At 39.7% G+C, this 12819-nt stretch overlaps 1 protein-coding gene across 4 annotated transcripts in view; it reads right to left on the bottom strand.

Annotated features, from left to right (window-relative positions):
* The window catches only part of ATP9B (ATPase phospholipid transporting 9B (putative)), a 214788-nt gene that overhangs the window by 101225 nt on the left and 100744 nt on the right, over nucleotides 1-12819 (bottom strand). For all 4 annotated transcript variants that reach the window (XM_072152377.1, XM_072152375.1, XM_072152376.1 and 1 more), the window contains one exon: nucleotides 12700-12776. In XM_072152377.1, the coding sequence (XP_072008478.1) occupies nucleotides 12700-12776 (77 nt within the window). The remainder of the gene's footprint in view (nucleotides 1-12699; nucleotides 12777-12819) is intronic.

Raw genomic sequence — 12819 nt, 5'->3', positions numbered from 1 at the left:
TAAATCATCCTCAAACAAACCTAATACAGGGCAATTTGGGGCACTAAGTCAACATGTCCAAAATAATAAAATACACTCATCACTGTCAAGCCAAAGAGAGCTATGGCTGACTTGATTTCAAAACAGTTTTTTCAGGTGACCCACCCTTGCCCAATAAAATATTAGTGGCCTACCCTTGCAGAGGCCAGCAAGATAAATTCCATTGTTAGCCACTTTAATAAAATAACATGCTAAAATCTCAATATGCTAAAAAGACTTTCAAATTCTGAGTCTAGTAATAATATCATAAAGCTTGGCACAAGCTGAAGAAAAGAAACTCCACCAAGTGTTTTATTTACTACCACAGCTATTTGGACCATCGCCATGGTCAACAAGCTGCAGGCACCCTCTAATCTGAAACAACTCTGAAGAGTATTTTCCTTCTCTTAATATCATAAAACTTATTACTGTATGTGCATTTGACAACTCAATTGTCCATTTTCAATTTTCACCAACTACCTAAATAACAACCAACATGTGCAGTACACATAAACAATGTATCACCTGTCATAGTCCGTCACACATCAACATATTTTTTCCAATTAGAAACACAAATCAATATTCCCCAGAGATTGTAAAACCGCTGCAGGAAACTCATATTATCTTTTCTCCCCTAACATCCTTGCTCTTTCAGCAGATTAATAAGAACTACAAATGCTGCCAGCTATAAGCCATGGAAACACATGAATATATTCCATCATGTACAACTACCTCACTACCATACTGATAATGTGCTTAGTCTGCAATAGAAATTAAAAAAAAAAAAAAAAATGAACCTTCAATACAGTAACAACCACTAGCATCAATCACCCTAATATGAGATGAACTGTAAAAAATCCAGAACATATAACAAAAGTATAGGTGGTAAGCAGTCAGGACACCAAACACTGTCAAATAACCAGGCAATGCATCATATGCACACTGAACAACAAATGCTGGCTGGCAAGGATATCTGTTTACATACATTCTGATGGCCGTGTTCAATAAAATAAATCTCAAAAGGTATAATATTTAGTGCATAAATAATTTATTGGAGGTTTCCCAAGGTATAGATACTGTTGGCTGGACTGAGGAGCTGCTGTGGATAAAGTGTTTCTGAACCTTGTAAAGCCATGTGGGTCCTGCTCAGAGGTTTAGAGAAAATACCATATTTTTCAGACTATAAGGCGCACCGGATTATAAGGATGAATGACCAGCAAGTGACAGACCTGTACACAGTTCAAGGCAGCTGATGTCTGTAAGTACGGCTCATATATAAGGCGCACTGGACTATAAGGTGCACCTTTGATTGAGAAAATCAAAGAATTTTTTGTGTGCCTTATAGTCTGAAAAATAAGGTAATATGAATTTGGAATTAAAATTATGGATGATATCCAAACGTAGTGGTCCATTATTGGTATGACTCCAGTCATAAGGTTCAGTGCCTGGTCTAATGGTATTTAAAGATGACCTTGTACCAATTAATAGACATATTCTGGCAGAGTTGGAAGTGTAATAATAATAATTCCTGTATTTATATAGCGCACAAAGATTACGCAGTGCTACACAGAGTTTGCCAAATTGGTCCCTGTCCCCAATGGGGCTCGCGATCTAATCAACCTTCCAGTATGTCTTGGAATGTGGGAGGAAACCAGAGGACCCGAAGGAAACCCACACAAACACGGAGAGAACATACTTCTATGTTCCCCCCATTCACTAAAAAGCCAGTCATCGGACAGTAGGGAATCTACTCATCACAGATTTAGGGTACTTTCAATACCGAATAGGTCCTCTCATGTTAGCAGACAGCCGAGCCCCACTAATTTGACAGTAGAGAGAAAAACCTGTGGGGGCTAGAGAAAAATCTGCAACTATGCCTCAGTGGAGTTCCCCCTATTAAAGGATGTAGATAGTATATGGGGGTTATGGGAACTCCCTCATATAAAGCAGTTTTATTTTTGACTTGGATTCTTTAAGTATTTGGAAATCAATGGAATAAGAAAAGTTTAACTAAATCTTTTCTAAAAAATAAAAAAAAAAAATAAAAAAACTCTCAGGGTACACGTTTTGTCTAAAACTCCATTATTCCATTTTCTTTAGGGAACCTCTAGCTCCAATGGCTAGGGGATTTCCATCCCATCAAAGCAGAAGTGATATCACATAGACTGCTAGTAGTGTAGATTTGTACCGTGTTAGCCATGGAGAGCAGAAGAAGAGTGAAGAAATCAGGCGATACCTTTTGAGGCTAACTGAGTATATTTGATGGTGAGCTTTCGAGAATACTAGTTCTCTTCATCAGACATGATGTTATGCATGAAACAGAAAATTCACAGCATTTTATACACACTAAACAGCGATCATCAAAGGATATTAAAAAAAAACCTCTAAAACAACAGATTGATAAATACAGGTAGATCTTAATTACAATAAAAAATAAAAAACCTATGAGGCGAGACACAAGAGCCCTGGCTCTTATCTGCTTGTGGCCTCCAGGTCAGAGGTAGGAGGTCATGAAGCTGGCATGAATGTTAAGACCACTTTGTAAGGTGTTGAATCTCCTCATTAATTTAAACTCCCATTCTTTCCTTTCCCTCTGTGTCTAAAAATGTCCCATTATAATAGTAATCTGCAGATCTTCCATAGTGTGGTCCTCTCTGGAGAAATGTGCAGCCACTGGCAGATCTTTCCTTTCATTTTTAATATCAGCTCTGTGTGAGTTCATACGTTGATGGAGTCTCTGGCCTGTTTCCCCAACATAAAGGCCCGTGGTTGGACACTGTTGACACATAATAAGGTAGACCACATTAGAGGACCTGCAGGAAAAGGTCCCCTTGATCTGATGTACCTGCTGTGATTGAGGTACAGGTACCTGGTCACCTGTGCGAATGTGCTGGCACGTTTTACACCTGCTTTGCAGGCAGGGTGAGGTACCATTTTCTGATTGAGGTCTCAGGGCACTCCAGACAACCAGTTGTTTCAGGTTTGGTGGTTGCCGGAAGGACAGGAGAGGAGGAACTGGGAATATTTCTTTTAGTCTCGTATCTTTATGCAGAATCGGTTGGAGTTCCTTGGCAATGTGACCTGGATCTCCAGTTGTGGGCTGTAAGTGACTACTAAGGGTACTCTGGCCTCCTGTTGGGTCTCCTTATATTTTAGTAAATCATCTCGGTTTTTGATGGCTGCTGCTTTACCTATTTGGTTATCAGTCACTTTTGGTCTGTAGCCCAACTGGAGAAATTCAGACCTGAGCTCCAGGAGGTGTTTTTTCAGGTCTTTCCTGTCTGAACAGATACGGTTGTAGCGTATGGCCTGGCTGTATATTATAGACTGGTATGTTTGGGGTGGAAGCTGTTATTTCTCAGGTAGGCCGTTCTGTCTGCTGGTTTATGGAAGATTGTTGTGGTTAAGCAGCTGTCTTTAATCTGTATAGACAGAATTGTCCGAATAGCTTAGTTTCAGATTGATGTTGGGGTGAAAGTTGTAGTAGCCCTCATGGAATTGAATTAGGGCCTCCTCACCTGCAGTCCAAATGATCAGAATCTCATCAATATAACGGAGGTAGATCATGGGTTTGGTGGTGCATGTGGATAAGTAAGCCCCTTCCAGTTCAGCCATAAAAAGATTGGCATACTGTGGTGCACACCTAGAACCCATTGATGTTCCCATACACTGTAGGTACAGATCCTCTCCAAATGAGAAATATTTGTGGCTGAGCACAAATTGTATGAGTTCTGAGACCAGTTCTGTTAGTAAGTTGTGCTTCTCCATGTGTGCCCGGCATGCTGCTATTCCATCTTTATGGGGGATGCTAGTGTATAGAGATTCCACATCCATGGTGGCCAGTATTGTACCATCAGGAAGTGGGCCTATAGTCTTGAGTTTATCTTGTTTTTATCAATCTGTTGTTTTAGAAGTTTTTTTTAATATCCTTTGATGATCACTGTTTAGTGTGCATAAAATGCTGTGAATTTTCTGTTTCATGCATAATAACATCATGTCTGACGAAGAGAAGTAGTATTCTCGAAAGCTCACCATCAATATAGTCAGCCTCAAAAAGGTATCGCCTGATTTCTTCACTCTTCTATCACATAGACTGTACAGATAATGGCTAAGCCAACTGCATTCTGCGGGAGGCATGTACCATTCATGTAGATGTGACCATTGAGGCTAGCAACCAATTAGGGGAAAGGATGGGGGAGGGGCACAGAACTGCCCCCAGAAGAGGAGAGTATGTGGATTTTCCTTATTACTTTTAAACAGAAGCTTTCCGTCAAGCTTTTTTAAAATGTCAGAACACACATCTACATTAAAGGAAACCTACCATTATGTACCTATTAAGGTAGATCATATGGTTCATTTAAGGGACAGCATAGGATACCAGGGCGTAGAGTAGTCTTTGCTCCCACAGCTTGGAGAGGCTAGCCTCTGCAGGAAATTTGCATATTAGTTTAAGTTTGGATCATGTTATAGGATTAGGATTAGGATTAGATTCTTGATCATAGGTTTCCTTTAAAGAAAGTGTTTTGTTTTAAGAAGAGATGTCTAAGAATAGATTTCATTAATTATATAAATCTTTACAATAAAAAGCCAAGGAGTAACTCCTAAAGTTTTAGAGAAAAAGACAAATAACATAAGGCTTAAAAACGTCTTGCATATCGTCTTACGCCAAAAATAATGTATGCTCCTGCATTCTAGTTTCCTAAATACTTCCTACATAACATGGTGTTTCTCATTCACTGGTCTCATTCAATGGACCCTTAGATAATCAGGGTGGGTCCAACATCCAACACCCCTACTAATTTGTATGATTTTCCTAAGCAATTGGATGTGTCCCTAAAATCCCTTTCTTTTCTAACTGTGATTTGCAGTTCCATTGTGTGTAGACACATGTCTGTTTCACAAGAATGTTCATCCAGAACAAATTAGAGAAGAACAGCATAATGAAAAGTTTTTAAGATGGCTATTACAATATCATCATAATGTGACCAACTCTGGCCAGTAACATGCTTGGTAGGGATTAGAAAGATAAAAAAAAACTGTAAAACAGGTTTGTCTGTGGCAAATGATTGGTTGCAAAAGCCATATTATACAATAAGACTACCATCAATAATGTCACCTACCATTGTGGTCCCAAATAACAAGATGTTGCCTATGCAATACACTACAATAAGTCACTGGGGTACATTTATATAAAATGCTATTACCTGTGGCGGTAAGGATGTAAATATTTAATTTTGTGGTGCTTATCAGATATTATTTTTGGTGGTAGGACCATTTTCTGTTCCAAGTGTCACAAATGTGTGCTGTAGTCAGAGAATTTGCTCAGCAATGACCAATGCAACCAAAAAATGCATCCGTGGCTGAACTGGACGGCTTGTCCATTCGGAATTGGACACAAGAAAGGAAGGCGGCATAAATCAAAATAAGGGAGTCCGTATTTTCTGAAACCCCACAGCCAACTACAAATGGTGTGCAAAATACTAGCCAGAGGACGGAGCAAACTATATCCACTAGATTATCAGCACCCAAACTTCCACCCCCGGAGAACGGTGACTCCAAGTGAAGGTTTCTGTTCTGCTAAACTAATTTTCTCTTGGTCTACTCTCCACCACTTTCCAGCAGCAAAAACATGACACATGTTAAAAAGACACATATTAATAAATGGTTGGGCAGGAGAACAGGCAGCAGGAGAGCCACAAAACAGGTGGATACCCCATAGTGAATGTCCCCCACTGTGTTGGCATATTGTTAAATACATTGAACCCCAGAGAAGTTGTTCTCACGTCCGAGTTGCACGAGTTTTAACTTCCAAGAAAGGGAAGTCATTGTTTGAATGGAAATCTCATCAGAGCCTGGACAGTTAATGTGGCCCTCCTCCTGCCCGCAGGAAATGTAGTCTTCATGAGAAATAGACAATGGTGATGGACAGTTTATGCTGGCAGAGACCATCAACACATTAAACAAAACAGTCGTCAACGTTCACCACTTTCTGCCCGTTACAGACATATATTGACAGTTTTGCTTTCCTGAGGCAAATTACTAAACCATCCTGTTCTTCATTTCTGGGGAACATTCAATAGATGATTCATTATCCAAATGACAAAATGTCACATTAACTCCTCCTCCTGTGCTGAATATGCCTAAAATACTTATGCAAGGGTATGTTTCTTGTAAAGCGTGCAACATCCAAACACTGACAATAGCGTTATTATTCTGGAACAAGTAGTATCATATAGGTCTCTTAATTATTCTTGTAAATGACAAGCAGTATACACATTTTATACTATCCATTATTTTAAGGACTGTTTTTTTATGTAATAATAATAATAATAATAATAATTCTTTATTTATATAGCGCACACAGATTACGCAGCGCTGCACAAAGCATATTACACATTATTCACTTTCCCCTCTTGGAGTGTTGACTGACAGGCTGCTGTTTGGAAACACATCTTAACTGTAATATGACACTTGCACAATGGGATCATACGAAACTTTTGCACTTCATATTTTTACAGTATGTACAGTACAGACCAAAAGTTTGGACACATCTTCTCATTCAAAGAGTTTTTTGTATTTTCATGACTATAAAAATAGTAGATTCACACTAAATGCATCACAACTATTAATTAATACATGTGGAATTATATACTTAACAAATAATTTCAATTGGGTTCAGGTCTGGTGACTGTGGAGGCCAGGTCATCTGGCTTAGCATCCCATCACTCTCATTCTTGGTCAAATAGCCCTTACACAGCCTGGAGGTGTGTTTGGGGTCACTGTCCTGTCGAACAAGAATTGATGTTCCAACTAAACGCAAAGTGGATATAATAGCATGCCGCTGCAAGATGCTGTGGTGACCATGCTGGTTCAGTATACCTTCAATTTTCAATAAAATACCCAACAGTGTCACCAAAGCACCCCCATCCCATTACACCTCCTCCTCCATGCTTCACGGGGGGAACCAGACATGTAGAGTCCATCTGTTCACCTTTTCTGTGTTGCACATAGACACAGTGGTTGGAACCAATGATCTCAAATTTGGACTCATCATAACAAAGCACAGATTTCTGCCCTAATGTCCATCCCTTGTGTTCTTTAGCCCAAACAAGTCTCTTCTGCTTGTAACCTGTCCTTAGCAATTGTTTTCTACAAGCTATTTTACCATGAAGGCTGCTGCACACAGTCTTCTCTTAACAGTTGTTGTAGGGATGTGTGCGGCATTGACCTGGTATCTGATCTGAGCTGCTGTTAACCTATGATTTCTGAGGCTGGTGACTTAAATAAACTTATCCTCTGCAGCAGAGGCAACTCTTGGTCTTCCTTTCCTGGGGCAGTCCTCATGCCAGACAGTTTCTTTGTAGCGCTTGATGGTTTTGCAACTGCACTTGGGGACACTTTCAAAGTTCTCCCAATTTTTTGGACTGACCTTCATTTCTTAGAGTAATGATGGCCACTCATTTTTCTTTACTTAGCTGCTTTTTTCTAGCCATAATATAAATTCTTACCGTCTATTCAGTAGGACTATCAGCTGTGTATCCATTGACTTCTGCACAACATAACAGATGGTCTCAACCACATTTAGAAGGCAAGAAATCCCACTTATTAAACCTGACAGGGCACACCTTTTCTGGTGACTACTTCTTGAAGCTCATCTAAAGAATGCCAAGAGCTGCATGCAGTATATTATAGAGCAAGATTTGCTTCATAGATTGATATGAAGTTCTAGAGGCAGAGATTTAGAAAAAATTTTAATACTCATTGCCTGTTCATTCTCGACTTCAGTCAAGTGGACATCCTTCTCAGTTAATGACAGCTTTCTCAAATAAATGTACAAACAGGGATAACTTTCTGTCAGTGGATAAGACCACCCACTTATCATTGTACATCTACAAAAGATCGGCCTCATACCGATCTATAAAAGTGATTTTTATTATGCATTCAATAATTCAAATCTATGAAAAAAGAGAAAAGAAGCGCAAGAAACGGCTCATCGGTAAATATATTTATTCAAAAAACAAATCACACTGGAGACACACATTTAAAATCATTTAAAATACCAAATGTACACAAAATACACAGCAGTGACCCAGGTATAGGTCAACCGCACACCGCAATGTCCAATGACCTGATAATCATTGGAAGAGTACTATAACTAGACACATATCTGTAAACACCAACCTATAGAGAACATCCTGATATTGGTAAACCTAATTGCAAAGCCCAAAAAAATGAACCATCAAATGTATTGTCCAAATGGAAAAAAACTAAGTGCATGTGCCAGGAAGAGTGAAAAATAGCTATGACCAAGTAAACGTGACCATACCACCAGAGGCGGAAGAAGGTGGGCATTGGCGGAAGGCTTCCCACGTGTATCGTCATGGGAAACTACTTCCTCAGAGTTATAAAGGAATAATTCAATGTACAAATAAACAGAATTCCTTTACAATAACAAAGGAGAGCCTGAGATGAAAACAGGCACTCACCGGATAAAATATATATATATATACACACTCACCGGCCACTTTATTAGGTACACCTGTCCAACTGCTCGTTAACACTTAATTTCTAATCAGCCAATCACATGGCGGCAACTCAGTGCATTTAGGCATGTAGACATGGTCAAGACAATCTCCTGCAGTTCAAACCGAGCATCAGTATGGGGAAGAAAGGTGATTTGAGTGCCTTTGAACGTGGCATGGTTGTTGGTGCCAGAAGGGCTGGTCTGAGTATTTCAGAAACTGATGATCTACTGGGATTTTCACGCACAATCATCTCTAGGGTTTACAGAGAATGGTCCGAAAAAGAAAAAACATCCAGTGAGCGGCAGTTCTGTGGGCGGAAATGCCTTGTTGATGCCAGAGGTCAGAGTAGAATGGGCAGACTGGTTCAAGCTGATAGAAAGGCAACAGTGACTCAAATCGCCACCCATTACAACCAAGGTAGGCAGAAGAGCATCTCTGAACACACAGTACGTCGAACTTTGAGGAAGATGGGCTACAGCAGCAGAAGACCACACCGGGTGCCACTCCTTTCAGCTAAGAACAGGAAACTGAGGCTACAATTTGCTCATCGAAATTGGACAGTAGAAGATTGGAAAAACGTGGCCTGGTCTGATGAGTCTCGATTTCTGCTGCGACATTCGGATGGTAGGGTCAGAATTTAGCGTCAACAACATGAAAGCATGGATCCATCCTGCCTTGTATCAACGGTTCAGGCTGGTGGTGGTGGTGTCATGGTGTGGGGAATATTTTCTTGGCACTCTTTGGGCCCCTTGGTACCAATTGAGCATCGTTGCAACGCCACAGCCTACCTGAGTATTGTTGCTGTCCATCCCTTTATGACCACAATGTACCCAACATCTGATGGCTACTTTCAGTAGGATAATGCGCCATGTCATAAAGCTGGAATCCTCTCAGACTGGTTTCTTGAACATGACAATGAGTTCACTGTACTCAAATGGCCTCCACAGTCACCAGATCTCAATCCAATAGAGCATCTTTGGGATGTGGTGGAACGGGAGATTCGCATCATGGATGTGCAGCCGACAAATCTACGGCAACTGTGTGATGCCATCATGTCAATATGGACCAAAATCTCTGAGGAATGCTTCCAGCACCTTGTTGAATCTATGCCACAAAGAATTGAGGCAGTTCTGAAGGCAAAAGGGGGTCCAACCCGTTACTAGCATGGTGTACCTAATAAAGTGGCCAGTGAGTGTATATATATATAAATTATATATATATATAATGTTATTATAGTATGTAACAATTATGTTACATACTCCAATAAGCAAAAAATCACAAAGAACATAAGTTGAAAATAGAGACCAAATGTACCTTGTGGTATCTATACAAATCACCACAACAAGTAACGCTTACCCACAGACAGGGGGTTGTGGACAATCCTAGGAGACCAATGTATGCACCCGAAATGCGTTTTACACCTGTTGCTTCGTCCTTTTTTTCGGCCTTCTTAATTATAAAGGGCATCTTTGTAAGTTTGCCCACTTATCTCCCCTGAATCAGCAATGAAGTATATCAATATCCCATCTGAATCTTTTCCGACAAAGCCATATATCAATCTATTTAACAAGCTTTTTAAAAATAATAAAGTTACCCAAAATAATTTTTTAAAAAACTGTAATGTCTCAAACTAGCAATACAGTCCCACCTGTCTGTGTGTAGCATTGATCAGTATATCAGTCACTAAGTGGTGTCAAAAAGTAGCGTTTTTACTTGATTTTATAGTTTTGAGGATTTTTTTTTGATAACCGGATAACCTGTTTATATTCACATTCCATTTGCAAGATCCCTTATTTATATCAGTAGATGGGTTTGGATTACAATCAAATCTGAATAATTACAGATAGTCAACAACAAAGTACATATACATAGCACGGGTTACATAGGATAGGTTCTTTAGGTTCTGTTATTAAAGAGAACCTGTCACCACATTTTCATATATAAAGCTAGTGACAGGCTCCTATAGAGCCCCATTAACTAACTGACACACTTCTTTTAGCTAAAAATTGTTTCCCTTACATCCACATAAATCAACTTTACCTTATATTCCCTGGCATTACATAATGTTTGTCCTACTTGGCCAGCCACACTTATCTACTCCTCCCTATATCCTATGCCTTTCTTTAGCATGTCATGTGACAAGGGTGACATCATCACAGGTCCTTTAGCCTCCTAACATTAGCAAACTATACACCATTCATGATCACCATGCTGATCACAAATCACAGCAGCCTCCATGGAGGATGGGGAGAAGTAGAATTCCATGGAGGCTGCTGTGATTTGTGATCAGATACATGAATGGTGTATAGTTTGCTAATGTTAGGAGGCTAAAGGACCTGTGATGATGTCACCCTTGTCACATGACATGCTGAAGAAAGGCATAGGACATAGGGAGGAGTAGATAAGTGTGGCTGGCCAAGTAGGACAAACATTATGCTGCTTTAATTTCATGTGATCAGATACATACATGGGGTAGACGTTGCAATTTAACAGGACTTTAGATTATGTATTCCTGGTCACAAGATGAGCCCAATGAGTTTTCTCTCAATGTTTGTATGAAGAAAGGGTACTTGAACTGACTGAATGGCGCACTCAGATTGAAGGATATAGCAAGGTTTTTATTGTCTAAAAGTCACAACTGCTGATGCTTTGAGTGTTAGTGGGTATAGCTCTGAGCCATATACAGAAGGCATATATTGTTGCGGCTGTTTAGCACAACTTGAAACGGTGAGCATATTTTCACCCTTTCTCTGACAAACATATTCTATACATATCACACTATTAGCTCTTCTCCCTGGCTGCCTTTCCCCTCCACTTTGTACCTCAATGTTCTATACAGCAGAATATCATAGCCCTGATGCCTGTAAATCAGGAACAAGGAGGCAGGGCAATTCAAGAAAATTTTAATATGCATGCTCAATTAGTGTCAACGAGGATTAGCAATAAACCTTCACCATAGGCACCTTTGATATCTCTAACGGTAAATAATTGTAGCAAGGGGCTAAAGCTCAGGAAACTATCAGCATCTAGATGTCTCTTCTGTAAGTCGGGCGCTCTTAAAGGGAACCTGTCACCACATTTGCACATATACAGCCAGTGACAGCTTCCTTGCCCTATTAACTGACTGACACCCTTCTTTAAGCTAAAAATTATTTCGCTTACATCCACATAAATCACAATTTATCTTATATTACCTGGCATCAGAGAAGGCGTGTCCTGCTCGGCCGGCCCCTACCATCTACTCCTACCCATGCCTTATGCTTCCTTATTGGTCACAGTTCTTGTCATGTGACCAGAGTGACATCATCTCAGGTACTTAAGCCTCTTAATAATAGCAAACTGTATCCCATGCATGTTTCCGACCACATGAGGTCACAGCAGCCTCCATGGACTTCTAGTCCTCTTCAGACTTCTTGGAGGCTGCTGTGATTTCATGTAATCACATGCATGGTGTTCAGTTTGCTATTCATAGAAGGCTAAAGGACCTGCGATAATGTCACTGGTCACATGTCATGAATGTAACACAAGGCATGGGGCATGGTTCACTGCCAGTCTGGGAGAGAGAAGAGTCACAAATGCTAATTTGCATATCATAAAAACATCTGTAATTTAGGTACAGTGCCCCACTGGCAGCTAATTTTAGGTCATATGGGGAGGACCCTATATCAGCAGGCATTGTTAGTCAGGGTGGTCAAAATCTGATGACAGGTCCTCTTTAATTCTGGAACTGCTTGTATTTGATATGGGTAACTCCAGAAAAAATAGTTTTATGTCCCAGTGACAATTAGGTTTTATAATTTTGGGTTGTCAATAGGAACAAGTATAAACAATAAAGCTTTGTTGCAGAGACCTTTCATAACTCTTACAGGTGATTGTTACAGATTGTTAAGGTACAGTAAATTAAGTTGTCTCTAAATCTGGTGTCCTTAACTCAGAGAACTGCCTGTACTAACATTATAAACAAATATTATAGGATTCAAAGTAAGACATGTAATCTTGTAGAAAAGCAAATCAATATAAAGTACAACTGTAAAGTATAAAAAACTTTTGCCAATCTCCAATAAGCAAAAATATTTTTTGTCAGTAACTTTACAGTTTTGGGTGTCTCCGCTTTATCAAGTTAACATCTTTAAAATCTTTATCAAGATGTCCTTACCTTGTTTTTTGGATTTGACGTATTCATTACACTTCTTGTCTCCTTTCCAGTATAAATGACAACACCTATTACAGTGCCTAGAATATATAACAATGAACGGACAATTAAGCACATAGAAAA

The sequence above is a fragment of the Engystomops pustulosus genome, chromosome 5 (assembly GCF_040894005.1).
Source record: "Engystomops pustulosus chromosome 5, aEngPut4.maternal, whole genome shotgun sequence".
NCBI classification, from domain to species: Eukaryota; Metazoa; Chordata; class Amphibia; order Anura; family Leptodactylidae; genus Engystomops; species Engystomops pustulosus.
The sequence above is the reverse complement of the archived record's forward strand: the minus strand, read 5'-3'. Positions and strand labels throughout refer to the sequence as shown.